We start from the raw sequence: 27,345 nt of genomic DNA on the forward strand, positions 1-27,345 counted from the left end.
TCTGAGTATTCGTGTTATCCTCTCTGTAAAGTGGATAAGCTGTTCTTCTTCAGACGAAAAGCCAAAAGCATATTCATTTCATGGTACAGGATATTTTTATTTACCATTTTGAGGGAAATATAGACCAAAGATTATAGAGTTAACTCTATAATCTTTGATATATAGAACCAATGGAGTAATCGACAACAATTTCAAAATTATGCACGTATTTATTTATGCTTTGGACGTTAATTTATTCACACGAGAATATAATTTGGTATACCTATACATGCCTATTTTATGCTTTAATAGATTGAAGTGATATATATTATCAAATATACGCATATAACCGTAACATAATTGACGCAAAAATAAAATCGAGGTGGTGGTTCTTAAGATTTCAAACTCAAAAATAACACATATTAAAATCCATAGGTTAAATTATGAAATGTTTTTATAAGGTTAATCTCATTTTCTTCAATTAATATAAATCATTTAGATATTCCATGAATGCTAGAATCAGAGGTTGTCTCTGCTAGAATAGTCGAGTTCCAGAATTACATCTCGGAGGAAAGAGAGCGAGCAGACTTTGCTCTGATTCGTAGATAGACGTAGATCTACGCTCTGATTGGACGGTATTGACGTAACAGATGGAAAAGATGGAAAAAATGCGATTCTGGAACTCGACAAATGCTTTTTCATCGAAAATCAATGTGCAAGAAGCAAGAAGTGAATATCGTCCTCGTTCCTTTTGAATTGGTTTTGGATGAAATAAAGACCTTAATATTATTATTACATTAGTAGTGCGTATAAATCTACATTTCAACCTATAACCTAAGATTACTCTGCTTTTTAGCTTAGGTTTGGAAATATCCTGAAATTTTTGTATTATCGGCAACGCCGCATCAATAATAGCAGCAATTCTACACGTACTAACTTGTGAAGTTTTCCAGGAATTCCATTATGGACTTCGTTTCGTTTGTTGGAGGGACGGTGACGGTAAGTCGCCCATTTGCGATCCGCATGCGTCGGCTTGTAGCTCTCTGTTGTTTTGCTGTTTTCTGGTATGAAAGCCAGAGGCGGCTCATTCAATGAGGAATTGGGGAAGTTCCTCATCAATAAATTCAGAAAATCTCCCTTATTTATCGGACATTTTCCCCCGGTTCACAAAGCTCGATCGGGGAATCAATGCTTGATTGGCGAATAAACGTCAATTTGTTTTCAATCGATATATCGGTAATTCACTTATGGTCATTTAGTATATCATTCTCGCATCCATATATATGTGATTCTCAATTGCTACTTTTTCAATATATTTATAAATGAAAACGTTTCAGTGTTTTCGTTTTGGAAAACGAGTGACTGTCAAATAGTTGATCGGTCAATCAAAGTTTCGTGGAACCCGCTTGCATCGTTCGGGCAACGGCAGTTTCGTGTGGAAAAGTATCACTTTCCGCACTTGGAAATAACTATTCTCTATTACTCAATTACTCTCTATTATAATAGATTAGTTTTTCTATGCACAAGGCACATCAAATAATATTATTTGTCTATGGCCATATGCCTCAACATCTATCACGAGCCGCCCCTGATGAAAGCTTTAGGAAATCAAAGATTAACTCTCAAAGATTCCTCTTTGAGGAAATACAGTTGTTTTATTTGCAGAAAATATTTTTTAGAAGAAGCCATAGCTTCTTGACTTTTCGTACAAGAAAAGTTAGCGGGGACCAAAGAATACTGATACTACAAAAAAAGCCATGGAGGCATGGAGGCATGGAGGTCGTTTACCTCCATGCATGGAGGGCGGAGGCAAATGGATGGAGGCAAATGATGGAGGTAATTTTCCTCCATGATGGGACGTTGATGTTGTATTAGTGTTCTGTGTTCTCTGTTGTTGACATGTGTCTGTGCTGTTGACATGACATCTGACCATAGATTTCCAGACGTCTATGCATCTGACTGACATTTATTGTAAAATTGCCTATTTGTTTATAATTTTTAGATCGATTAATAGTTGAAATCATATTGGGAAACACCTAATGGTCATCAAAAAATATTAATATGCCTTTAGCAAATGCATTTGAACCATGGCAAGTTCAACACGCCGAAACGGAGGTAATAAAGGAGATACAGATTGCCGATTATTCTCTTTGTATTTTCTTCCAAGTCTTTATGCCAGCATTATTTTTATTCGAAGATAGTTTATTGCCTCTGATGATCTTAATTGAATTATTTATTTGCAGCTTTTGGAATTTCAAGAACGATAAGAATTTTATCTGTACGTAATTTCTTTCTTGGATGAGATTGATATTGCGAATGTCCATAGTATACTGCATGCTCTGCTGAAAATTTCTCTGAAATTTGCCATACTGTGTGGAATTTCCTCCTTCTATCGAATTAGAATTGAGAAATCATTCTCTAATATTGAGCTTTTTTTTATCTTGTTGAAAAAAATTCATTATTTACTACATGTAATTTTTTGGGACATCGTAAAGATAGCTCTAAATTACTGTTTATTCTCTAGATATTCAAATATATTGCATATTCTTTGCACCATCAAACTTTTCATGACAGACTGGCAGCAGCTTCGTTACAAATAAGTTAGCTTAAGTGCATACTAACTTCGAGACAAGACTGATTCTTCATTTTAAGTATAAATTTGGAAAATATTTTGTGAGAGGAAATGCAGTCTTGTCTACCTGACAATAACAAATTAACTAGCTTTTTCCAATCAATGTGTAATTTCAATAATTTCAAGTGAGACTTCTTCATTAGTCATATTTATTTTTTGTAGTCGCAATCTGGAGAAGGAGATGAAGCTCAAAATTCAGATGAGGGTCATGGTAATGAGGGAGAACATGAAATTGAACTTGGGGAGGTAGGTTTCAGAATTTTATAGTATGCTTCTAATTTTCAACTTATCAAAATGATGTAACTCTTAACAGGAAAGAAATCAGATACTTACCTGCTTACATATTTTGATTTTGATAATGAAGTTTTGTTTCAAGTGTTTAAACTAGTGCTTACTCATTCTTGATATTTGTTCAGTGCATTACTCATACATGATGAATCTAATGACCATTATCAAATTTAATCATACCAGGAGCTACATCATTTTGATTCAATATATGTTATAATTGAAATATTTAATTTGATCATGAAACTAGTGCGTATTTATTATAAAAGGGTCAAAAATGCTTAGTCTAATTTATTATTTGCTCAGAATATTTGTAGTAAAATTGTGAAATATACTTCAGCCTAGTAGGCATAACTTTAGTGACTGATGTGTTTTTGTTGTAGGTCATCAGGGATGGTCATGAAAAGACAGACCCAGGTCAGTTTGAACTCCTCAAAGTCCTTGGAGAGGGTTCCTTTGGAAAAGTTTTCCTTGTACGTAAAGTGGTTGGCTCAGATGCTGGTATGTTATATGCCATGAAAGTTCTACGGAAAGCAACATTAAGAGTTAGAGATAGATATAGAACAAAAATGGAGCGTAACATCTTAGTTGATGTTGAGCATCCCTTCATTGTTAAACTTCATTACGCTTTCCAGACAACTGGAAAATTGTATTTGATACTTGATTTTCTTAGAGGTGGTGACCTATTCTCAAGACTGAATAAAGAGGTGTGTACTTACTTGCAGTAGGCTTATGGAGCCTTCCTGAAATCTGAAATGTAGAAACTCTCTGTTGAAAGATCAAGATTATGTGCTAGCCATTTGCCAATTAGGTTGATTTGTTAGTTTAAGTTCTTAGGGAGACTGCATAAACTTAACTCCTTATTCTAGATAACTCTGTTCTATTATTTTATTTTTTAAGGTAATGTTCACTGAGGAGGATGTGAAATTTTATTTAGCAGAGTTAGCCTTAGCATTGCACCATCTTCATACCATTGGAATTATATATAGGGATTTAAAACCAGAAAATATACTTCTTGATGCTGATGGGCACATTGCTCTTACTGATTTTGGTTTGTCAAAGATGCCATTAGAAGAAGAAGAAGGAAAAACTTATAGTTTTTGTGGAACGGTAATATTTTCAACGGTTGTCAGGAAGTTAAAATGAGGATCCAAATGTTTAAGGTGGAGTATATGGCTCCAGAGGTAGTCAATAGAAAAGGACATTCTTTTGCTGCTGACTGGTGGTCATTTGGAGTCCTCATGTATGAAATGCTTACTGGTAGTTTACCATTTCAAGCAGCAAATCGTAAAGATACTATGACTCAAATTCTGAGGGCAAAGTTGGCCATGCCTGCTAATTTGAGTCCGGAAGCTCAAAGCTTGTTGAGGGTTCTCTTCAAGAGAAATCCAAGTAACAGATTAGGAGCAGGACCTGGAGGAATAGAGGTGATTTTTTACTGAGGGCAATTTTTCTCCTCAATCAAGAAATCACATTTCAGGATTTCAAGAAACACGAATTTTTTGCCACAATTGACTTTGATGCTTTACTTGCTAAAAAAGTTAGGCCTCCTTTTCAACCAGCAGTGTGTGGTCCAGAAGATGCATATTTTGATTCTGAATTTACCAGTAAAACTCCTAGAGATTCACCTGGTGTACCTGCAAGTGCCAATGCCCATGAATTATTTAGAGGGTGAGTTTTTTCAAGATTTTGGCTTGTTGCCCAATACATCAATAAATTCACACTTTTTTATGTTTTTCCATCTTAATTTGAATCAGTCGTAGTTGAGAAGTGAACGGAGGTCTTTTGCAACAGAGAAATGCTTTCTGAGCACCATTAAAAATTAAAAAAAGTCAAGTACATGATGTAGCATCCTTATGGTAAATTTATTGTTTTTCAAACAAAGGACCGGTTTCGAATTGCTCTTGCTTATTAGAAAAACAAAACAATTTTGACATGAACCTTCTTGACTATTTAGATTTTAAGGGGTGCTTCACATAAGAAGAAATTATATGGTAATGAAAAACATAATTGAACGGTTTGTTGAAAAAAAAAATACAATTTTTTGGTGATTTTCAGTAAAAAAAAATCATACAGTAAATTGTACCTCCAAGTGTTCAGTTTTTGGATCTGACTTCAAATTTTTTTTTTAATTTTTTTTTATTTTTTTCACTTGGTAATTTTTTTTTCTCAGTGGACAGATTTGGAAAATATTTTTTCGAATTTTGACATATAATGTGACACTTTAAAAATTAATTGACGTTTTGAAAACGTATATTTCGCAACTGATGATGAAAAGATACTTGCTTCCATAGTAACAGAGTGAAAAATTAAATATTCTCGTCACGAATTGAAAAGAATCTGCTAGAAATGCTTTTATAGACGTTTTTGGTATACAATGTGAGATAATAGCCACATCCTATTCAAAATCAAAAAAAAAATTGTGTGAAACACGTTGTAAAACACTGTTTTTCAAATTATGCTCATTATGAAAAATAATGCTTTTCCCAACTGGTTGCACAAATATAATTTCGACTCAACCTCTATATGAACTAGATTCTTTTCATTCAGCTTTAATTCCTGTTTTTTTTTAAGTCAGATAAGAGCACTTCTTCTGGAGCTATTGATCTCGTGGAAAAGGATCATTTCTCCTCTGGTTCGCAACCAGTTATCGCACAGAAAGTTCAAGGTGGGCTTCAGAAACTTGGATAAATTCCATAGAAGTGACAAAAACGGGCTTTATGAAATAAAAAAGATAAATATTGAGGAAAGCACTAATATTAAGTTTTCCCTTTTACGGTTCAATATACTCCCAAAAAGTCTACAATGTTTCAATTCCATCCAATCAGTTGTTTTTTTCCCACTCAATTTAATTTTTGAAAAAATTCAAGGAGGAACATTTTTGCTCTAAAAAGCTCATAATTATTATCAAAATGTAAAAACACTTCTTGCACTTTTTCCCAATTCCGCATCAGTCAATTTGAAAAAAAAAATCGACTGAAAATTTTTCGATTTTTCAGGGCGAAAATCTTGGTACTTAAATTTTTTCAAAAATTCAATTCAGTGGGACAAAAAAGTGGCTGATTAGATTGAATTGAAACTTGGTAGAGTTTTTGGGGGTATATTGAATCGTAAAAAGAAGATATAACATTATTGCTTCACTCGATATTGTCGATGAAAGTATGTATAGAATTTATTCAATTTTCGGAAACTCACCTTGAACATTCTGTGCAAGATATTGATAATCGAAGGCAAAATGCTCATTTTTATTCATTGCTGTATCCCGTTGCCGGGAATGAATCTACAAAAAGACGAAAAAAGGGAAAAAACAAAAAGAAAAGAAAGAGAAAGGATTAAGAAAAAAAAAGGTGCGAACAGACTTATAAATTTTTCAGGGCTAATTGCGACTGTGTGCTCTTCTGTGACTGAAGGCAAAATGATCCTTTCTTTCAAAGACCAATATCTCAACAAGAGGTGCCTAGGTGTCGAAAAAAATAAATTCAAGCTAAATAAATAAGTTATATGTACAGGGTGGGCAAAATTCGTTGTCTACTGAGGGGATCTCGAGAACTATAGCAGCTAGAAGAAAACGGACGACACATTCTCGAGCTCTTTTTTCCTGACTAATCCAAAACTGAAAACAGATCCAGCCTAACGTTCATTGATTTTGAGTTATGAACGAAAATTGAGAAATTGTCATTTTTAATGAACCTGAATAACTCGCTTATTTGAACTCGTATTCGAAATCTGTTGTTACATTCTACAGACACTTTTTTATGAGGAGTTCGAATATGATATCAATAAATTTTGTGATCCAGTCATTTTCGAGATACGACAGGGATTTCTGATATTTCAAATGTAAATTATAGTTGAAAGTTCTTTCATCTTGCTGAAATTTTTTTGCTGATTTCAAAAATGTATCATATGTCGCTTATCACATGAATATAACGTAAGAAAAAAAATTTAATACTTTTTCCAGCTTTTCGATTCACTGTTGAATTTTCAGTAGGCTGGCGTAACCATAGCGACCGTTGAAAATGCATTGTGGTTCGTGAACTGCACATAATCCTATTCGAACTCAACATTCTGCGATAGGAATCACCGACTGAGGAATAATTATTTCTTTTATATATCGATATCGATATCCTTTTAAAGAGGGTATGATTATTAAAGAAGAAAATTCATTCAATTATCGTTTTTCTATTTATGAAATAAACTTCAAGAGTCAGTAATATTATAAATAAAATACGATAGCTATCTATAATTATAATTTTTAAGGAAGTAAGATGATGAAAAATAGGTACTTCTGTCAATGGTAGTGTTCGAATTGTGAACCATCGTAAGATAAGCATGATAAACATCGCGGGAACAAACGATGGCAAATTAATCATCGAAATATTTATTCTGCAATCCCTGATTTCAATCATAGAGGCTCAGGTTCACAAAATATAATGCATATTCAATGGTTGCTATGGTAACCCAGCCCACTTATAATTCAACAGAGAATCGAAAAGCAGGAAAGAGGATTAAATTTTTTTCTCGTGTAACATTCATGTGAAAAGCAACATATGATACATTTTTGAAATCAGCAAAAAAATTGCAGCAAGATGAAAGAACTTCCAACTATAGTTTACATTTGAAAAATCAGAAATCCCTTTTGTATCTCGAGAATGACCGGATAGAAAAATTTCTTAATATCATATTTGAATTCCTCATAAAAAAGTGCCTGTAGAATGTAACAACGGATTTCGAATACTAGTTTAAATAAGCGAGTTATTCAGCTTCATTGAAAATGACAATTTCTCAATTTTCGTTCATAACTCAAAATCTATGACCGTTAGGCTGGATCTGTTTTCAGATTTGGAATATTAAGGAAAAAAGAGCTCGAGAATATGTCAACCGTTTTCTTTTAGCTGCTATAGTTCTCGAGATCCCTTCAGTAGACAACGAATTTTGCCCACCCTGTATATGGTTCATATGTAGGTTGGGTAGAATTTTTCTAAGCCAAAGAAATTATAAAAAAAGTCGTGTCAGATCCGAAAAGTAGATACTTGGAGCTACAATTTTTTTCAAATTGCTGCATGTCTTTTTTTCCTAAACTTACAACCTGTTGAAAATCACCTGAAAATTTGAATCTTTTTTTACTCTCTTAATTTTTTTGGGAAGCATTTTGTAAACTTTGAAAATGTTTCCTTCAGTTTCAGTTTCGTTGCTCCCTGCCTAATGGAAAACGGAACTGTTGTGAAACAAAAATTCGAGACACCATCTAAATCTGTGAGAACTACTGAGAAGAATTTCTTTGATGATTATACTCTTATGGACGTGTTGGGATGTGGTAGTTACAGCATATGTAAATTAGCAAGACATAATGCAACAAATCAACAGTATGCAGTGAAGGTGAGCTGGTAAATATTAATTGTTGATTGTGATAATATGAAAATCATAGAATGTAAAACTTATCATAATCTAAAACTACGTGATTCCCAGGTTGTTAGTTTTGTCTTAATCTTAAATATGACAGCTTTTAATCCCAGAGGATTGATACATATGAAAACAATTGAAAAGTCAAGCAAACCTTTTATGAACCAAAGAGAGTTGCGTAATTTAAAATAAAAATTGACTTGTTCAAGGATTTTCTAAAAAATAGTGAATATTAAGAACTTGTTGATTTATTATTTACTCACAATGTATATGTTTTTCTAAAAATTAATGAAAAAATTTATAATGTGGTTTATTATGGTTCCCTCAAAAATTGCTGATTCTTCTTGGCTCACAAAAAAATTATTTCCCAATGTTTCCAAAATACGCCTCTGATTAAGATGAAAACTTGTACTTTGATGTGAAATATGTTATGGGAATTGTCCCATGAAAAAGAATATCTCTATAAATATCACGGAAAATTAATTTCCTTTCTTATTGTTATCCATAAATAAATTTCAGATTATTCAGAAATCAATGTGCGATTGTAGAGAAGAGGTGGAAATTCTTTTACGTTATGGTCATCATCCTGGAATTGTTAGCTTGAAAACAGTTTTTGAAGATGCTGGAAAAGTTTATATGGTACTTCAGCTATTACGCGGTGGAAATTTATTGGATTACATGATGAAGAGAGTGAGTTGGATTTATGATCCCAATTATCACATTTGAAATGAAACTTAGGAGTTATTGTTATTGTGTCTTAGGTATGTCAGAAACATTTTGTCATAATGTAAGCAGAATGTATATCTTCCCCACTCTGCATTCATTTTACTTTCGATAACCGTCAGCCAGGCACTATTTCTCTTCTGTTGATATTATTTTATGTTTGTAGATCTTGATGTTTGTGATATTCATCCTGGGATAGTAACTCTTTATGTTGGAAATTATTTCTGTTCTGTCCAACATGGGGTTACTATCAGAGAATGAATATGGAAGCCATCGAGATCTATAAATAGAACATAAAAATAATATATCCATAGAAGAGGAGAAATTACTGTGATACACAGCGCCTTATCGATGAGACGTAAGTAAAACCATTGCGAAGTGGAGGGGAGGAACTAATGTACGCTGGCTTCGTTACTGTTCTACTTTAGGGTGGGGATATAAATACAGCTCGTCCGGGCGATATTACATCAAGTCCTAGTGATAACTACTCAGTGAGATATAAACTTAGATCGAGATTGTCTACCGCTGGCGACAGGTCATGTGAAATACCGAAAGATCAAATAGATAATTTTTCATAAAATACGTTTAGGATAATTGAATTTTGCCTAGTAAAAAATACCATTCTTTTATAGCGTTTTCTGCAAGAAATCGAAGCTGCGGCGATATTGAGATATCTTGTTAATGCTGTTGCCTATCTACATGAGAATGGGGTTGTACATAGAGACCTCAAACCAACCAATATTCTGTTTGCCAATGAGGATTGTACTCCTGAAAGTGTTACTATCTGTGATATGGGATTTGCAAAACAGGTACATATTTGGAAATTTTTTCTTTTTGCTCTTACTATTTTTCTGGATCCCCACTTACAGCAGTTTGTAACGTTTCAGTAAACAATGATTAAGGTCCAGTTTTGCAGTTCAAGTTTAAGCTGAGTTTAAGTTTGCACCCAGCTCAACTTTGATAATTCAGTAAAATTTCAACAAATTGGAACTACATAGGTTCAATGTAGGCACAAATTTGAACTGTAAATTCTATGCTTAAATGTTATTTAATAATTTATGTGTGTAGGTCTTGATGGCGGCTGGATACTGTGTTTTCAAAGCGCCTTACAATATGGGCTATCGCGTATGAATTCGCTGCTAGGGGCGCAAGTGTTGCGTAAAATCTTCATCATAGACCTAATTATATGTATTATTCTTATTATTGAGTCTATGGTCTCCATATATACTGGGTGTTTTTTAAGGTGAGGCTTTTTTTGACAGGTGGTATAACTCATTGAAAGGGATCATTTCGCCGGCAGTTGCTCATATAAAATATTCAATATAAAAAAATATTTAAAAGCCTTAAGCATCAATATCTTAATACGACTATGGATCGTAGTAACTGTCTGTTAGGATATATCATTCCATATGGATTCAGTCAGAATCCTCTCGGCACAAGAATTTATAGCAAATTTGTATCTTCTTTTTCGAAATTTATTAGGAGATTATTTCTGAAATACCTCAATGGAAAGGCCTTATAAGTAAAAAAATAAGGCAGTTCATAAACCGATAAAATTGCTCCGAATTCTTCACAGAAATTGTTCGAAGTGATCACCATTCGTTTGATGGGCACAAAGTCTTGCCCGGAGTAATAACGAATAGTTACATGCAGCAACTATCACATCAGTTTGCCCACAAATAATTTCACAAGCATTTTCAATGCGTTGTCTTAGTTCATCTGCACTATCCACCTCACCGTCACTGTACACTAATGTTTTCAAATGAACCCAAAGGAGAAATCACAGGAGTTGAGATCTGGGGAGCGTGCAGGCCAAGAAATGGATCCACCACGTTCTATCCACCTATTCGGGAACACATTATCGAACCATCCAGTAACAACCACATTCTCTGCCCAATATTGAGAGGAACATCTTCTAGTAATCCTGGCAAATTGTTCTGGAGAAAATGCAGAAAGTCTTCATCTGACATTCTTGGTGGTAGAAAAAAATGGCCCAATAAGCATTCCAAAAATTAGTCTGATCCATACATTCAAGGAAAACCTTTGCTGAAAATCTGTTCTTCTGATAGCGTGGGGATTTTGTGTAGACCATAAGTACATGGGTATTGAGGAAATTGTTTACTCCATTTCTTGTGAAAGTGGCTTTGTCAGTAAATAGAATGGATGTTGTTAGATATTGGTGATTAAAAAGCCACAGGCAGAATTCTTTTCTTCGGGTTGGAATGCTTGAACTTTCTGGAAATTGTAGGGATACAATTGCTCTTGTCTTAGTGTCTTCTAAACTCTACTGTGGCTCACTCCAACGACCCTGGCTATGGATCTAGTACTTGTTGTCGGTTGTTCCGCAACTATGTCCAGAATCTGCTCCTCGATTTCTGTCATTTGCGATGTTACAGGCCTGCCAACATTTGCTCCCCGGGATTCGTGCAAACGTCCAGTATCCCTGCATCTCTGCACCAAGTTTATGAACATCCGAGGAGTTGGGTGATTTCTTAACGGAAATCGTCTTCTCTACAACCTGCCCGCCGCACTGGCACTCTGTTTGGATTCACCATAAATTAAAATCATGTCAACTATACTTCATTCAAATTTATTTTAGCAGTCGGTTGGCCATGAAATAATTTTCTCAAGTTTTTGTAACTAGAACGAAGTTAGATTGGCACTCATGAAATGTCGTTAATGTCATAACGCCGTTGCCACAACTAATATCAATTTTTATTACGAAAATTCGAAAATACCGAAAGTGATTGAAAAAAAGGACAGGGTTTCAGGAAGTGCTATTTAGAATTCAGGTCCGCTCATTCAAATAGTTATACCCTGATATTCTAAAATCCACAATACGTCAGACGATAGCGAACATATTCAATGTAAGAGAATTTATATAATGTTTCATCTGAATCTAAAAGACTTATATTTCAGCTGAATATTTCCACAATCAGAAAGATTGTGAATGAAGAGTATGACAAAGAATTTCCTTCTATTGGAAGACCCAAAAAAGTGGTGGTATTTGAGAATTTTATTTTTGAGTGAATTAATGCGAAAAGTTTACTACAGGATTTTCGATAAATGTCATCGGAGAATAAGTTCCCTAAAATGGATTTTTCTATTTTTCATTTGACTTGTCCTATACAATGTAAATGTCTTAAGGTACTAATAAATACCTAATTATTATAATTACATCAATGTATTATGAATAGGTTTCGAAATACTCGGTGAATATTTTATATGAACGATTTTTGGTATCATGACTTTTTTTTGAGGAGTTCTATTACCTATAAAAAAAGCCTCACCTTTGAGAACATCCTGTATATTATACTATTATTGATAATATGTGTTTTATGCTATGGATGGTAGCCATACACTAAAGATGATAGGGACGTCTTTGATTAGTTTGTCTATCTTCGGGACCTCAATCTACAATAGCGCCAACCAGTGAGCACAAAAACGGTAGCCCTCATTACAACCCACGTTGTCAGACCTATTCGCCTACCGTTTTCCAGTATGATATTCTGACAATGTAGGTAGACGAATTTATTCCATTTCGAGGTGGTGAAATGAATTTTAGGCAGTCAAAAAAAACTTGAGACAAACAGAAAGAGTCAATAGTGCTCGAGGGGCGATAAATCCGAATTTGCCAAATATGGTACTTTGCGTTGCAACGCGTTGGTACGTATTTCTGGATCCGGCATTATGTATTTCAAAAGAGGTTGCAATCTGCCACTTACTTGACAATATGAACGGTAGGAGAAGATGGTTAAATCACCAATTTGGCAAAGTTCGCTTTCGGAAATTTGACGCCTACAAAAATTTCGCCGTCGTAGGCTATACCTACCTAGCCTATATAGAAAATCCGCCTCTGCATATCAGATGTTGCATAAAAGAAGTATTCCTGTTAACACTACCCAATTTTTAGTTGAGAGCTGGTAATGGTCTTCTTATGACGCCATGTTACACAGCTAACTATGTAGCTCCAGAAGTGTTGAAGAGACAGGGATATGATGCAGCCTGTGATATTTGGTCTCTAGGTGTTATCTTATTTATAATGCTCTCAGGTCGGTGTCCTTATAGCACAGCGCCAAATGATAGCCCACAACGTATTTTAGACAGAATAAATACAGGAAAACTAGATTTGCAGGTGAGTCTCATTACTCTGAATTATGAGTATCATTATTATTATTGGTATGAATTATTAACACGAAGTTATCCACATTATTTTAAATGCTGTGCTTGAAAAGTTAATCTTTTTTCACATTTTATGAAAACACGCTGTTGAACATACTGTATCAACTTGTGGTGACTTTGCTAAGAACTAACACCTAAGAAATGGACCAATCTAATTGGAAGATAGCGTGCACGTATACTAACTGACAAAGAAACTGCAACACCCAGAAGGAGCTGTTTAAAATTTAATTTTTTCTTTTTGGTGAAACATAGATAGTATAGCAATCAGTAAATGATTAAAATTTGAAGAAAAAAACGGAGGGTTTACAAATTTTTACATTAAATTTGTTAATAATGTGTTTGTCCACCGCGGTTATCTATACACTCCCCAACACGTCTTGGCATTGATGCAAGAAGATGGTCTATTTCTTCTTGAGGGATACTATCCCAAGCCACCTGTACTTCATGTCTCAGAGCTGCCAAAGTCCGTGGGGGCTGGGGTAAATTTCAAAGCCTTCTACCCATGATGTCCTAAACATGCTCTATGGGCGAAAGATCGGTGGATCTGGGCGGTCATGGCAAAAGATTCACATGAGTCGCTTCAAAAAAGTTTAAACTAACTCTGGCGACATGAGGTCGATCATTCTTCTTCTTCTTCTTTATCAGCCACATCTTGTCCAATCCTGAACGTAGGCCTCCTTCAAATTTCTCCATGCTGTCCTATCTTGTGCTGTTCGAAACCACCCTATGCTTTTTGATGTCATCGAGCCATCTTTTCTGTGGTCTTCCTGCGCTTCGCCTCGATCTTCTTGGTCGCCAGTGCACCAGTCTTATAAGTCCAATGTGTTCCATCTTTCCGCGCCACATGTCCTACCCACTGCCATTTCAGCTCCGCGATCCGCTCTATCACATCCATCACCCTAGTTTTCTGTCGGATATCCTCGTTCCTCTTCCTGTCTCTGAGACTAATCCCGAGCATAACTCGTTCCATTGCTCTTTGCATCACTCTCATTTGATTCGCTGTCTTTTTGGTCATTGCCATCGTCTCCAAACCGTAGGTCGATCATTATCTTGCTTAAATATTGGATTCTCAAGCCGGTTAGGGTAAGGGAGAACATAACATATGGCTCCACTATTTCTTAAAGGTAACGCAGCGCTGTCATGTTACCTCGAATAAAGACTAAAGGTGACCTACTTCCATTTGAAATAGCACTTCATACCATAACGCCTACTGTCCGGTGTACATGACGCTCAACATCAAAATGAGGTTCACGTCTTACTCCTCGACGTCGTCTTACCCTTCTTCGGCCATCATGTGCACCAAGGAGATTCATCAGAAAATACGACCTGATGCCATTCCACATTCCAATGTTGTCGTTCTGTGCACCACTGTAATCGTTGCCGTCGATGCTCAACCGTAAGAGGTAACACAAGATGGGGTCGATAATGCTGCAGTCCAGAATACTTTATACGGCGGTAAACCGTTCGAACAGTTACAGGATGGCCTTGTTCTCCTAACCACTCATTAGCCAAAGATCGAGTTGTCGAAAATCGGACTCTAATGGCCATAAGTCTTAGACGCCGATCTTGAAATTCATTTGTGACCCTTCGACGTCCGGTGCCTACTCTTCTTCGATTTTGGGCATTATCCAACCACGCTTGACAACATCTCATAACAGTAGTTGGATTTCTGTTCGTACGGTTAGCGATTTCTCGAAATCACAACCCCGCTTAGCTGGCGATAAATTCCCCGTACACGTGCTCTAGGCATTTTAACAACAACTAAATATCAAAGAGGTTTTTATCTTTGTAAATATCGACATTGGATCTCCTCGAACAGCTGGTTTGTTGTAAAATTTAAAAAATCTGCAAAAAACGAGTACAATATTTGAGTAACAAAAAATGTTTATTTTAAAAAACCTTCACGATTTTTTTTTCCAAATTTTAATCATTTATTCCTTGCTATACTATCTATGTTTCACCAAAAAAATAAATAAATTTGAACAGCTCCTTCTGGGTGTTGCAGTTTCTTTGTCAGTTAGTATATTTGCTATCTGCCATGGTATTAGTTCTTAGTACGTATAAACTTACTGCTTACTTTCAAATAATTTATGTTTCACTTCCCCATCTTTTTCAATTCGGAATGTTAGTTGGGTGCATTTTTTTCTATGTAAAAGAACATACATACTTGGTATATCATAAAGCTGGATCGTTGTATTCTATAGAGTGGCCAATGGGTGTTTGTCTCTCAAGAGGCCAAAGCTCTGGTGGTTGAAATGTTGCACATATCACCCCAAAGAAGACCGAATGCTGCACAAATCGCCAACCATCCTTGGGTCAGGCAAGCATGTGGTGTTGTCATTCCGCATAATATGAATATGCAATTTCCAAATCAGTTGGAGAACCAGGTGGTACCTTGCGATGAGAGTGTTCATTTGAGAGAGACTGTTGCCGCCACTTTCAGAGCAATTGCTAGTTCTCCTCAGGTAGCACATCGCTTAGGCCCTGTAGCAATGTCTGAACTAGCGAGGAGGCGGCTCAGGGATAAAAAGCAAATGAGGTTATAAATGCGCCTGTCAATTATCCAACAGATGTTGAAGTTGTTGAAAAAATTTTGTTATAGAAATTTTTCGAGGGAAATGAAAAGTGTCAGAATTTGGTGAACATATATGTTATATTTTTTTTCAAATTCAGTATTAGTGTGGTAGGTTCTAGATTTTGAGTGTCTACATGCACATTGGAGATATCATTTCATTACCGGATATAAGGGAGTCTCTTTGGAAAAAAGTACTATTTGGTCAATTATCAACCTGAAAAATATTTATTGCTTATCGTAATTTTATGATTCAAAAATAATTTCTTTCTGTTGTAATCTCTTTTTGTTGGTTGTTATGAATTGACATGATGATTTAAACTTGTTTTTTATAATTCTTCAATTTCTCAATAAAAATATCCCAGTTGATAAAAATACTATAAATTCATTACAATGCACCAAAATATAGAAGTTACGGTAATCATCTTGACAATTTAAAATAGTAAAGTAGCTTGAACTGGAATAATTTATTATTTTCTGATCCTCAGTTTATGGGAACTAATAATTGATTTTAGTAAGAATTTTTTGCTCACAGGTCAAAAAATAAGTCTGCCAATAGAATTATCAGAGAATGCAGTTCTGAACTTATCAAGTTGTAGTTGATACAAATTGTAGGTTATCTGTGCTCTAAATATTATTGTTCGCGTGAATCTTGAATACATATATTTCCTTATCGTGTATATATAGTAGTTGGATCTATTTTTGACATCAGTAATAACACATTAACGATTATATATATATGATGATACCCATGAGATGAAATCTATATAAATATAAATGTATGAAATCTTAACCAAGTTAAAACCTTCCAGTCTTAGCACAATAAATGAAATTGATTCAGGAGATCGAATTTTGATCGAAAATATATTTTCAAACCTGATTTTATCAGATGCTTTGCAGGCTTGTTATGTGTTTGCAATTGGCCCAGTACTTTCGGATTTCCAAAATTTGTGCTGCAGCACTTTTCGAAAATTTTGATTTTAATGGCCCTGATAAATCTGTGAGTACACGTTGTACTATCGAAAGAATGAATACTTAGATAATATATTGAGTTGTGACTCTCGAAAATGAAGATATAAGTTAGCCCAGCCCATTTGTTTTGTTTTGTCGAAAATGAGTAGAAAAGTTTCAATATATTTATGTAGACTTGTGCCGTAAATATTTTCACGGTAATTCTCCTAATTTTCCGAAAAATCTAAATTTCGGAAAAAAGATTAACCAGCACATGCGTTTTTCCTTGTCGAAAATTTTTCTGTATAGAATCTGTGCTGACTTGTGCCGATCAGTGTTGGAGAAAAGCTTACAATCTCACTCTCAAATGTTGGAAATCAATAGCTTGTTTGAAAATCATTAAACATGGCAAGAGGCCTGAGATTCAGTACGTTGAGGATCGCAACATTCCGCATTCCGACAATAGTCGCATTCCTAAAAAATCTGTTTCGTGTTTCAGTTACAGAGCTGCCAAAATTCAACTTTCGGTTGTGTTCGGAGGGTTGCGATTCTCAAGGTTCTGAATCTAACTCTGTTGCCAAGTAAAATGATTTTCAAACAATTAACTACTTTCTCTAATTTCGATTTGAAAGTAACGGTCGGAAATTTTTCTCAAATGTGAAAGGCACAAATTAAGCACAACCATATGAAAAAAAAATTGTCGAAGAAAAACGTTGGGATAACTTTTTCCCGAAATCTTTATTTTTCGGAAAAATAGCAAAATTTTCGAAAAGTTCATACACATATAGCGCCATTTTTTTGCACATGTTTTCATTAAGAAAAAACGAAGAGCTGGGCCAACGTTTTTTCAATTCGGCGATTTCTCGGCAAATCCGACGAATTTTCCTGAAAATATATAGGGATCTTTATTTTTTTTCATTTTCGATTTCCCGGGAAATGAGAGGGGCTTTTGCAAAAATCCGAATGGCACCACTCGGTAAATGTTCAGTCTAATTCAGCCGTTAAAACCCAAAATATCAAAAAGTGCCCATTTTATGCATTATGTGGATTATCCTGAGAACCTTCTGGAATAAAAAAAATATTTCAATGACACAAAGCAGAAAACCTATCACAATTCAGCACAAAAAAAATTGAAAATGGATATGTATTGTGCCAACTTCACACACATAGATTTGTTAACTGCCCCAATCTATAATATCGCCTTTCATTGTGTAAAGAAAGAATTAAATGATACTAGTATAGGCTTTCATTCGTGTGTATAATAAAATTAATTCAATGTTCGTTTTCACTAATTATAATTATTGGAATGAGATGCTATCATTATGATGATGATCATGACAATGATGAGAATTAAGGACATATTCTGAACTTCTTCATACTGCCCTTTTAACAAACACTTCTCCATGCTATGTTTTAGTAGCAATACTATAAGATAAATAAATCACCATGATTTCTTCCAGTTTAGATATTGAATCAGTCCAGCAACTTATATAGATCGTGGTTTTTCACCAAACAGAATTTGATGGATAAGTTGTGATTGTCATCATATTCGCCACTAAATTTAAAAAAAAATCAGCATTATTGTATACATAATGATAATAGTTATGCCAGTAATGTTAAACAATTTCTAGTCATTTAAGCTAATACCTGTTACTATTTCCTCTTGAACTATAATTCTGCATTTCTGAGTATCTATCTGTTTTAATTTTTGTTTGTTATTCAATATACTACTGAGACTTGTATTTATCTTTATTATAAATAATTGAAGATTGCGATTAGATTCGATAATGAATGTGCACAAAATCAACTCTTGAATATTAATTTTGAATATTTTCTATAGAAATTTGTATGACGTGATTTCATTTCTGCCATAACTTGTGTTCCTTTAGCGAGAATTGATAGGCATAAGGATGTATATTGTTATTAACTTATTCATATGTAGCATGTCAGTGTTTACATGAAATATAAGTAGTTGTAACTATTCCTGAACGAACTGTTATAACATTTTATTGGGCTGAGTTGTGTAACTCAAGAGTAATCGAATTTTTTGAAAAAATTGTCAGCATAGGGCCTCAATAAACTGAACTTGATGTATATTTTTATTATATGAAATGTTTATATTTGCATACAATTTTTAATGTAGTTTGAAATGAATAAAGGAAAAACTCTCTTGTGTTGTTGATATTTGGCATTTCAATCTGAAACTACGGATTGGAATCATGTTTCCAATCATGAGGGGATTAATTTCGACTGTTACAGTATCCCTTGATGGCGCACACCCGGCCCACGAAGATATAGCAAAGGAGGTGCTAGGTAGAAGAACGAATAAAGTACTCGAGTCACTTCGGTGTCGCCACACCCCACGTCGGTGCATCACATATTTTGAAGGTAATTTTTTATTCATAAAAGTAGTACAGCGCATATATGATGCTTTGAAATTTTCTTGGAATGCGATATTGCACCCATCTCAGATTTTTTGATGTTTTATCTTGGATGCAGTAGGAGATTAAAATCCATATTGGTATGAGTCCCGATTCAAGCAAACTTCAATTTGAGAGTTAAATGACATATTGTCTGCAGATGAAATTTCCATGAAAGTAATGGTTTTTTCGCTGCCCTAACCCAAGCTAACCTTACCTCCAAAATTGAGCAATCATTCACCTTCATTAAGGGTTTAAGTGGGTTTCAGTGGTTCAAAGAGAGGGAATTTCCACTATTTTTTTCTAATAACTAATAACAATATACAATCATATATGAATTTTATTCGAACAATTCAGCATATCAATAAAGATACATATTCGAACAGTATTTTGTGAAATTTTTATTCAAAAATTCCGAAAACTCAGCTGTTAGTATCCCATATCTCTTGACGTCTCAAAAAAAATGCTATTGCCGTAGACAGCGCATCTCATTTATTGCTAAAATCGAAAAACCAAAAATATTTCGTTAGTGCATGGATGAATCTCGTTAGTGGACGAAGGAAAAAAAATGAATTAAAAGTTGATTTTTTGGCAGACTGATCAAAAGAAGCACATTTTTTGGTCATATTTTCGTCATGTATTGGCTCGAAAAAAATTGAAAAGAAAAAAATATTTCCTTCAATGACTAGATAATGTTGTTTGAAACATGTGTGCAAAATTTGAACAAAATCGCTTCACAACTTTTCGAGAAATCATGTCCATAGACTTGAAAAATTGAGTTCTGAGATAAACGCGTTGTTGAAATAAACATGCGAAAAAAAATTTTTTTTTAAATTATATATAACCATTGGTTCGGGCACACTTAACATGTTCGAGTTCCCTTGAATTGTGAAAAAAAAGTGGGAAAGACCGACCAACAAAAGCTACACAGCTACTTCCGTATACCTGCAAAGCGCTACGCTGACGTGGCCTGATGGCGGAACTTCGGAAGGGTCTATCTCTTAGAATTTTACTCGGATCGATTTCAAATTTAAGGAGAATAGTTTGAACAAATTGTATTTTTTAATGAGATAAGAAAAATAAAATCGATTTCTTGAATTTTTCAAACCCACCTAACCCCTTAAATAAAACAATAAGCAAATATCAAACTAACGTCGTGGTTCAAAGCATTCTGGGCAAATTTAAAACAATTGCTATCAGTTTAGCTCAACAGACAACAGGTTGTCTCCGATTTAACTTCCCAGGGTGGCATTGTTTGGAGAAAGTTCGGGGAGTGGGTTTCTCCATACTATACAGGTTCATAGTTCTTACGGCTTGGGTATATTTTCTTTCAAATTTAGAGCCCTTTTGAGGTGGTGAAGTTGCCGTTCCTTAAAGCAGGGGCGTTTATAAGGGGGGAGGAGGCACAATTTAGATGTGTTAGCTGGAATCACCGATTGCGTCTGATTTTTTTTTGGTTAAAAAAAAAACGGTCCAAGAAAGTATAATTTAAAAGTTGTAAATTATAAAATTCCCTACAAATCTTCATACATATTTGACTTAATACCGCTAGAGTAAATCACCATTTAAAGTAGTAGCCTCTTCCGTTATTAGTCACACTCAATACAAAACAAGAATATTTTTTTATTCAGCAAAATTGTAACAGAATAACTTTTCTTCACATGTATTCATAAGTAACGAACAAAACCAACTGATCAGGTTATTCAAAGCAAATTTTCTTATATAAAAAATAATTCCTAACTGTCATCACATCAATCAGCATTTGATGGATATCTCGAAACTGATGGCTTAAATGCAAATACATCATTAATCAATGGTTTTACTTGATCTAGTGTTAAAAATAGAAATGACTTATTGTCTTCAAAAGCTGAACACTTTCCACTAAAAGCTTCACAAGATCCCCTCATAAAAATTCTCAGATTTCTTCCACTTCTGTCGATTATATCAAGATCAAAGTAGTAGTTTTTGCTTTCTTCATAAGGTCCAACTAGTTGAACTGACCAATAAAAAACTTTATCCAAATATTTCCAATGTAGAACAAAAACATTCCTCATATAATTGATTATGAAACAATCTTCATCTTCATTTTCTTCACTTGGGTCAAACGGTAAACTCACTGAATAGCATTCTATCAAATTATCTTTATGTTTCTGTTTACAATGTTCCCAAATATGTTGACGTAAACCACTCCATGAACAGGAAGTATAATCAAAAGTAGGACATTTAAATGCACCAAATTGGCATGAACTTTCATGTTGTTTTATAGTTTTAGCATTTGATACAAACTCACAGCCTTTCTCTAAATTTTTACAAGGATACTTGATGTAAGACGTTAAGTTTTCTACTGCAAAATTTTGAGCATCCCCAAATGGTCTTCTGCATGTTGGACATTGACTTACTAATCCCTTACATTTTCCACAAATACTATGACCTATTTCACATTGGAAAATAGGTGGCACCATATACTCAAAACAAACAGGACACTCAATGGCTTTTAACATTTCCATGTCCACATTGGATAAGCTGGTCGACTTGACTATACCCTTATTAGAGTCTTCTTTAAACTCAATTATATCTATTGTAGCAATAATCATCACAGGTTTCTCTAAATATTTTTGTACCTTATTTGTTTCTATTTCAAAACCATCTTGATCACTCAAACTATTAACTCTTTTTTCATCAAATTTCTGAATCTTACCAGAAACGGGGTTTTTCAATGATAAGGAGTATTCGAACTTTTCGAACTCATTTCTCTGAATAGCCTGAACAGAGCACCAAAATTTGTTTTTGTCTACATCACCATGCCTCCTAACTAAGAACAAACTGTCTGAATATGGTAACATGCTGACATCTTCAAAGTTATCAAGAAAATTCACTTCAAACGATGGCTCTTTCATTAAATTCATAGAATGATGATCTTCAAAGTGCTCCAAAATAGTTTCTACATCTCCGACCCAATCACAAGATTTTGTTATGGCAAGGGGACAGTTGACCCTTCTGTATGAACAGGTGACCTCATGATTCCACATAGTTTTCCCTGTACGAAATTCTAAGCAACCATACTGCTTATTCATACATGGAAAAGATAACATTTCTAGTAGAGTTTCGTACAGTTCATTTCTTATGCCTTGTGGATTTTTCATATCAACACATCGACCACACATTGTATGACCATTATTTGAGTTATAAATTGGGGGAACAGATAAAAAATGGTTACAGTTATTACACAGCACTTTATCTGAAAGAAAATCAGGAAGAGGGTGGAATTTTGAATTACAGATGAATGTGGACATCTTGCTCGAAGAATGGCTCAAAGTTGTCTTGTGGAAATCAATTCTGAAATAGAAGGTGGTATAACTAAAACATATTTTGAATTATTTTGCAACCAGTGCTTGTAACCTGCACTGTTAATAATTTATTGGCTGGAATTTGTTTAGTTTTACTTAGAAATGAAGTATCTGATTTAATTTAGAAATCTGTTGAAACTATATATGTATTCAAAAAATCGTACTTTTTGCTTCAAATGGAAATAATTATTTTGCACCCTTTCATCATCAGGCAGGGGGTTCCCCGGTTTCCAACTACCAACCGTTCACAAGTTGAAAATGAATGATTTGATTACCTATGTAACTGATAAAAAAATAATCACCTCAATAACTCATCGAACCTTCTATTTTATACAACGAGATAATTGAGATAAACAAATAACAATTAACTGAATCCGCACTTGGACTTGACTTTTCAACTTCTACAAATCTACAGAAAACAGAAAAGACCTTGAGAATCACAGAACCTTGCCGTCATTGGCAAAGGGTATGTTCAAATTAGAATTGAAGATGGAATTTTTCGAAGAGGATCTTTGAACTTTACAGTTACATATCTACTGTTAGTCTGTTAATGGCTTTTTGATCCAGATAACTGAAATACATAGTTTTACTTCAATCAACACTTTCCATATCCATATACCTAACAGTTAGGAATGCAAAAAAACTAAAAGTATTTGGGTTATAGTTACAAAATGCGAAAAAAGTTTTATAATACACAGGGCAATGCTATCCAGCCGAATATATCGTTCAGTCGATATATTCATGCTTAATGAAACGGTTACCTACCTGGTGCACTCTATTTCTTCAGGAGAACTTTTTCAGCCGTTATCTTTATGCGGACAACTCAAAATATTTGTGAATGTCTGCTGCTGGGTAATGACTGTCGGTGCAATTAATATTATGAATATTCTTTTTGGCCTCATAGATGCCACCCAATTAAACAATGTATTGGAATGGTACCATCTTATCCTAATGTGTATCACAGCCGTATATACACGGCTTTAGAAGGCTGTGTGTGTAACACCTTATTAATAGCTGTAATAAACTAGTTTATCAGAAAAATCATTTCTGCAATTTGTAAAGAATAGAAGAACAAGAAATGACTTCAAATTAAATCCATCAAGAGCACCGATCACCGCACATGAAAAGGACAACGCCTCCATGCAGGTCATCCCATGATACTAAAACAGTATCATGAGGTCATCCTGTACCTGTCGCATATCTTGTTAATTTCTTAGAATGTGAGGCGTGAGGCGGCCAGTAGGTCTTAGGGGGGCGAGAGAGGTGAAAACAGGCGATTGCACTGGGCATTTTATTCATAATGATAATAATAATAATAATAATTTTAATTATTCTCAGTATCAAGATACAGGAAACGTCAAAGAAAAAAAGCAAATATACAATAGTATTCAAATATATGTAAATGAGTTTGTAAAGGACTAGTACCATAATTACACATAAAACTAACAAACATTCTTGATCCATTTATTCATGTAAAAAAGAATGAAGGCCGCTTCAAAAAGACAACTGTATATAACAAAAGTTATATACAGTTGTCTTCAACAGAGCCCTCTTTATCTCCTTGTCGTCCTTGTTGTATTCGCACACTATATAACTATAATGACCTTATGGATGTGGTCACAGAGATAATATAGGTCTGAGGCATATAAGTTCCAGAAAGACTATCTGGACAGGCTCTTAAAACATGATATTCCCAAATCGCGATGAATGGACTAATTTGGATTGTGACAAGGGTACACCATTTGGGCACGGAGTTCTTGAAACAAGAACAATAAGATAAGTGATAGCACCTTGGAAGGTAGAGTGAATATTCTTAGACCTAACTTCCAGAGTGGTAAACAGAGCAGGGGGTTATACAGAAGGTTTGTATGGCCTCATCGCATCTCCTATAATCTTATCTAAAATCTAATTGCCTTTGTTTTGCTAATATATCACAAATTTAGGCACAGAATCATACCACGCGAAGTGGATTTCCCTGAAAGTTAGTCTAGCGAGAGGGAGGATCATTATTCAGAATATTACAATATGTTTTTCCATGTAGAAAAAACCATTCACAAAGCCGGAACCAACTATCGGATTTTGTAATTCTTTAGTTAGGAAACGAATTAAATAACAGCTGGATGGAACAGATCTGTTTTATCACAACGATGAGGGTCTTACATAGATATGGGAGTATTGGCCAATCGTCCCAGTTTGCGCTCCTAGCTCATGTCCATCTAGGTACCTCCCAGTAAAGTCACCAACCGTTGGCTAGGATTTTCTACAACCAATCTGAGATCTTTAATGTCGGTCATCAAGGGACATTCCAGAGTTCCAGACTCAGAGCTCACCTACACAAACTCAACATCATCAACGAAGCATTCTGCAGGCGTTGCATAGAGGAAGACGAAACCATTGAGCACATCTTTTGTGACTGTCCGGTGGCAGACAGAGTCAAACTTGGAATCTTTGGGTCGCTCAAGCTGGATCTAAGGGAGCCTTTTGACGTCATCTCTCATAATTGTAAGTAAGCAGGTATTATCGTAGGGAGGCGTTTTATACGATTGATAACAATCAATTTTTATTCTGAAAGATTTTCAAAATGTTTTCCATTTTTTTGTAGACAAAAATATAACCTGTTTCCAAAATTACGCTTTGGAAAACTAAAGGTCTAAAGGTGTCAAGTCTAGGGAGCGTGATGGCCAATCAATCGGTGTTCTTCTATCAATCTGCTCAAAGAAATAATAGATTCGTAGACAACAGCAAATTAAGAGGATCAACTTGGTGAGAATAGCAACTATAGATGGAGCTCCACCTCTTTACTTTCATCCAGTGAGACAATGGAGAGGAGGAATGGTTTCGAAGAGAAATGGATTGGTAGAAGAGGGTCAATTGAATGCCTCGGTTGTGTATAAAACACAGCCTCATATCAAGATGTGGAAGAATTAAAAATTCAACCTTAAGTTTTCCAAAACGTAAGGGAAGAGTTTGAAAATAGGTACAAAGTAATACACAACATTTTGAAAACCTTTTATTTATTTCCCACCATGGAATATAAACAGGTGATTTAACACCTAAATAAGTGTTTACAACAAATTTATAACAAAAGTGCCTTATTCTTAATATAAACAAATAACAGTGACAATGATGAAGTAACCAGAAGAGAAAAAAAGGACATAAATGAGAAAGCGAGTCTCTTAAACATATGAAAGGACATGAACATATTTCTCAACACTTTCTTCAACGTTTTCTCATTTTGGAAAAATATATCAATATGGGTTTTTAGGTCATTGCAGTGATGCAGCATTCTGAACAATGGAGAATTCCTTGCGCTGTTCGTATGTACCAGGGGTAAATGAAAGTTATCCGGCAATCTAGATCTTCGGACTGGCGCATGAAAATTTATAAGATGGATAATAGCCTGAGAATTTAAACGATTATTCAATAATTTCCGAATAAAAATTACTTTTTATATAATAGTAAAAATTTTTTCATTATTTCCAGATGGAAATAATGCAATGAAAGATTTCATTGCAACTCTTACTGTTGTAACCATTCTACTTTTTTTTTATTTTTCGCTGGCATTTTTGGAAAGGGCTTCAAAACAAGGTGTCTCTCAACCTCCCTTACTATTTAAGAATTTAGGGATTGCTGTCATCACGCTCACAGGGTTGATACATTCTGATTGGAACCGAACCGACTGTATAAACAATGCGTATTGAGAATGTTCCCCTATGAACCAAAGTTTACCATCTTCTGCATTTTTATCTGATTTTGCATGGGAGCCGACATATTGCCTTTGCAAATTGACGCACTGCATTGACTATTATTCAGTGCTCTGACGAGGTCAAATGAGACCGAAACCATGGTCAGCATCTGCTCTTCTTCGGTTGAACGTTCTCCATTTAGTTGTTCTGACTATGTCAAATTGGCTATACTAGTCCAATTCAGATTGTAACACTTGTTGATATTCATATCGGCGGATTTTATGCATCTGAATTTATTATTATTATTGTATTCATTGCCCCCTGTTAAGGCGTGAGCATTATTCATTATTATTCAGTGTATCTACACCATGTTTTACCAAGTTTTCTGATGCAATTAATTTTACCAACAAACACACAATTTACATCAAAATACACATATAAACACGACCTCTTTAATTTTTTCATAAGAGTCAAACTTTTTTTAAATCTAAATATAGATATGTATATACATGGTGAGTCTTTGAATCGTACAAATATTTTATATTAAATTCTTGAGGTCAAAAGAAACTCTTTTTTCTATACCATTTTTTCCATTTTTTCCTATTTGGCCCTAATAATATGATATAGTCATTTTAGGTTTTCATAATGAGCTGTGCCACCTCGGAAAAACAAAATTACCTACAGAATAACTAGCCAAATCTGTGACACTACACCAGGCCCGGATCTACAATTTTTTCTGACCGGGGCAAAAATGCCCCCCCCCCCCTCTAAGGTTCTTAGGAAACATATAATTGCATATTCGTCATCGATTTCAACCCGAGTTATTTTTTTCACTAATACGAGATCGTTGATTACGAATATGCAATTAGATTTTTCCTAAGATAAGTATTTTGGAAAAAAAATCACTCTTATTTTTTTTCCATTGTTCCATTAAAAGTTATTTTTTTTCCAAATTACTCATCTTTGGAAAAATCTAATTGCATATTCGTAATCAACGACCTCGTATTAGTAGAAAAAAAGACTCGGGTTGAAATCGTTCGAAAAATAAAAAAGTTTGTATTTAGAAGAATGTCGTTTGCAATCCGCGCCCGCCTATCGTTTTTACCCGCGCTTTATATGAACGAAATTATTCCGAACACAAATTGATTTTTTTAGCTACATATATCGA

The 27,345-nt window shown here is 34.6% G+C and overlaps 2 protein-coding genes across 6 annotated transcripts; one reads left to right on the top strand and one right to left on the bottom strand.

The window, feature by feature from the left end:
• Positions 1-1,904: 1,904 nt before the first annotated feature.
• Positions 1,905-18,906, top strand: LOC123315073 (ribosomal protein S6 kinase 2 beta). Of its 3 annotated transcripts, XM_044900630.1 has the most exons (12): positions 1,918-2,094; positions 2,223-2,257; positions 2,774-2,857; positions 3,280-3,603; positions 3,797-4,006; positions 4,060-4,323; positions 4,377-4,567; positions 8,074-8,272; positions 8,816-8,986; positions 9,652-9,828; positions 12,933-13,154; positions 15,406-18,906. In XM_044900630.1, the coding sequence occupies exons 1-12, from the start codon at positions 2,067-2,069 to the stop codon at positions 15,745-15,747; spliced, it is 2,247 nt and encodes a 748-aa protein (XP_044756565.1). In that variant the 5' UTR covers positions 1,918-2,066; the 3' UTR covers positions 15,748-18,906. The 3 variants fall into 3 exon arrangements, with proteins under 3 accessions (XP_044756566.1, XP_044756565.1, XP_044756567.1); XM_044900631.1 differs by lacking the exon at positions 2,223-2,257 and having other exon boundaries at positions 1,905-2,094; XM_044900632.1 differs by lacking the exons at positions 1,918-2,094; positions 2,223-2,257; positions 2,774-2,857 and adding an exon at positions 3,122-3,145.
• Positions 18,907-20,751: 1,845 nt separating this feature from the next.
• LOC123315556 lies at positions 20,752-22,932 on the bottom strand. 3 transcript variants are annotated; one of them, XM_044901295.1, is made up of 2 exons: positions 22,794-22,932; positions 20,752-22,480 (listed from the first exon to the last, which is right to left on the bottom strand). In XM_044901295.1, the coding sequence occupies exon 2, from the start codon at positions 22,435-22,437 to the stop codon at positions 20,896-20,898; it is 1,542 nt and encodes a 513-aa protein (XP_044757230.1). In that variant the 5' UTR covers positions 22,438-22,480; positions 22,794-22,932; the 3' UTR covers positions 20,752-20,895. The 3 variants fall into 3 exon arrangements, with proteins under 3 accessions (XP_044757230.1, XP_044757233.1, XP_044757231.1); XM_044901298.1 differs by having other exon boundaries at positions 22,767-22,899; XM_044901296.1 differs by lacking the exon at positions 22,794-22,932 and adding an exon at positions 22,656-22,755.
• Between the last annotated feature and the right edge of the window lie 4,413 nt (positions 22,933-27,345).

The sequence above is a fragment of the Coccinella septempunctata genome, chromosome 6, assembly GCF_907165205.1.
Source record: "Coccinella septempunctata chromosome 6, icCocSept1.1, whole genome shotgun sequence".
In the NCBI taxonomy this organism is placed as follows: domain Eukaryota; kingdom Metazoa; phylum Arthropoda; class Insecta; order Coleoptera; family Coccinellidae; genus Coccinella; species Coccinella septempunctata.

Excerpts from the sequence above, each read along its gene's own strand:
- LOC123315073 (XM_044900630.1), top strand. The coding sequence starts at position 2,067 with ATGGCAAGTTCAACACGCCGAAACGGAG. Across the intron at positions 2,258-2,773 it reads GAACGATAAGAATTTTATCT|TCGCAATCTGGAGAAGGAGA; the intron begins GTACGTAATTTC and ends TATTTTTTGTAG. Across the intron at positions 3,604-3,796 it reads TCTCAAGACTGAATAAAGAG|GTAATGTTCACTGAGGAGGA; the intron begins GTGTGTACTTAC and ends TTATTTTTTAAG.
- LOC123315556 (XM_044901295.1), bottom strand. The coding sequence starts at position 22,437 with ATGTCCACATTCATCTGTAATTCAAAATTCCACCCTCTTCCTGATTTT.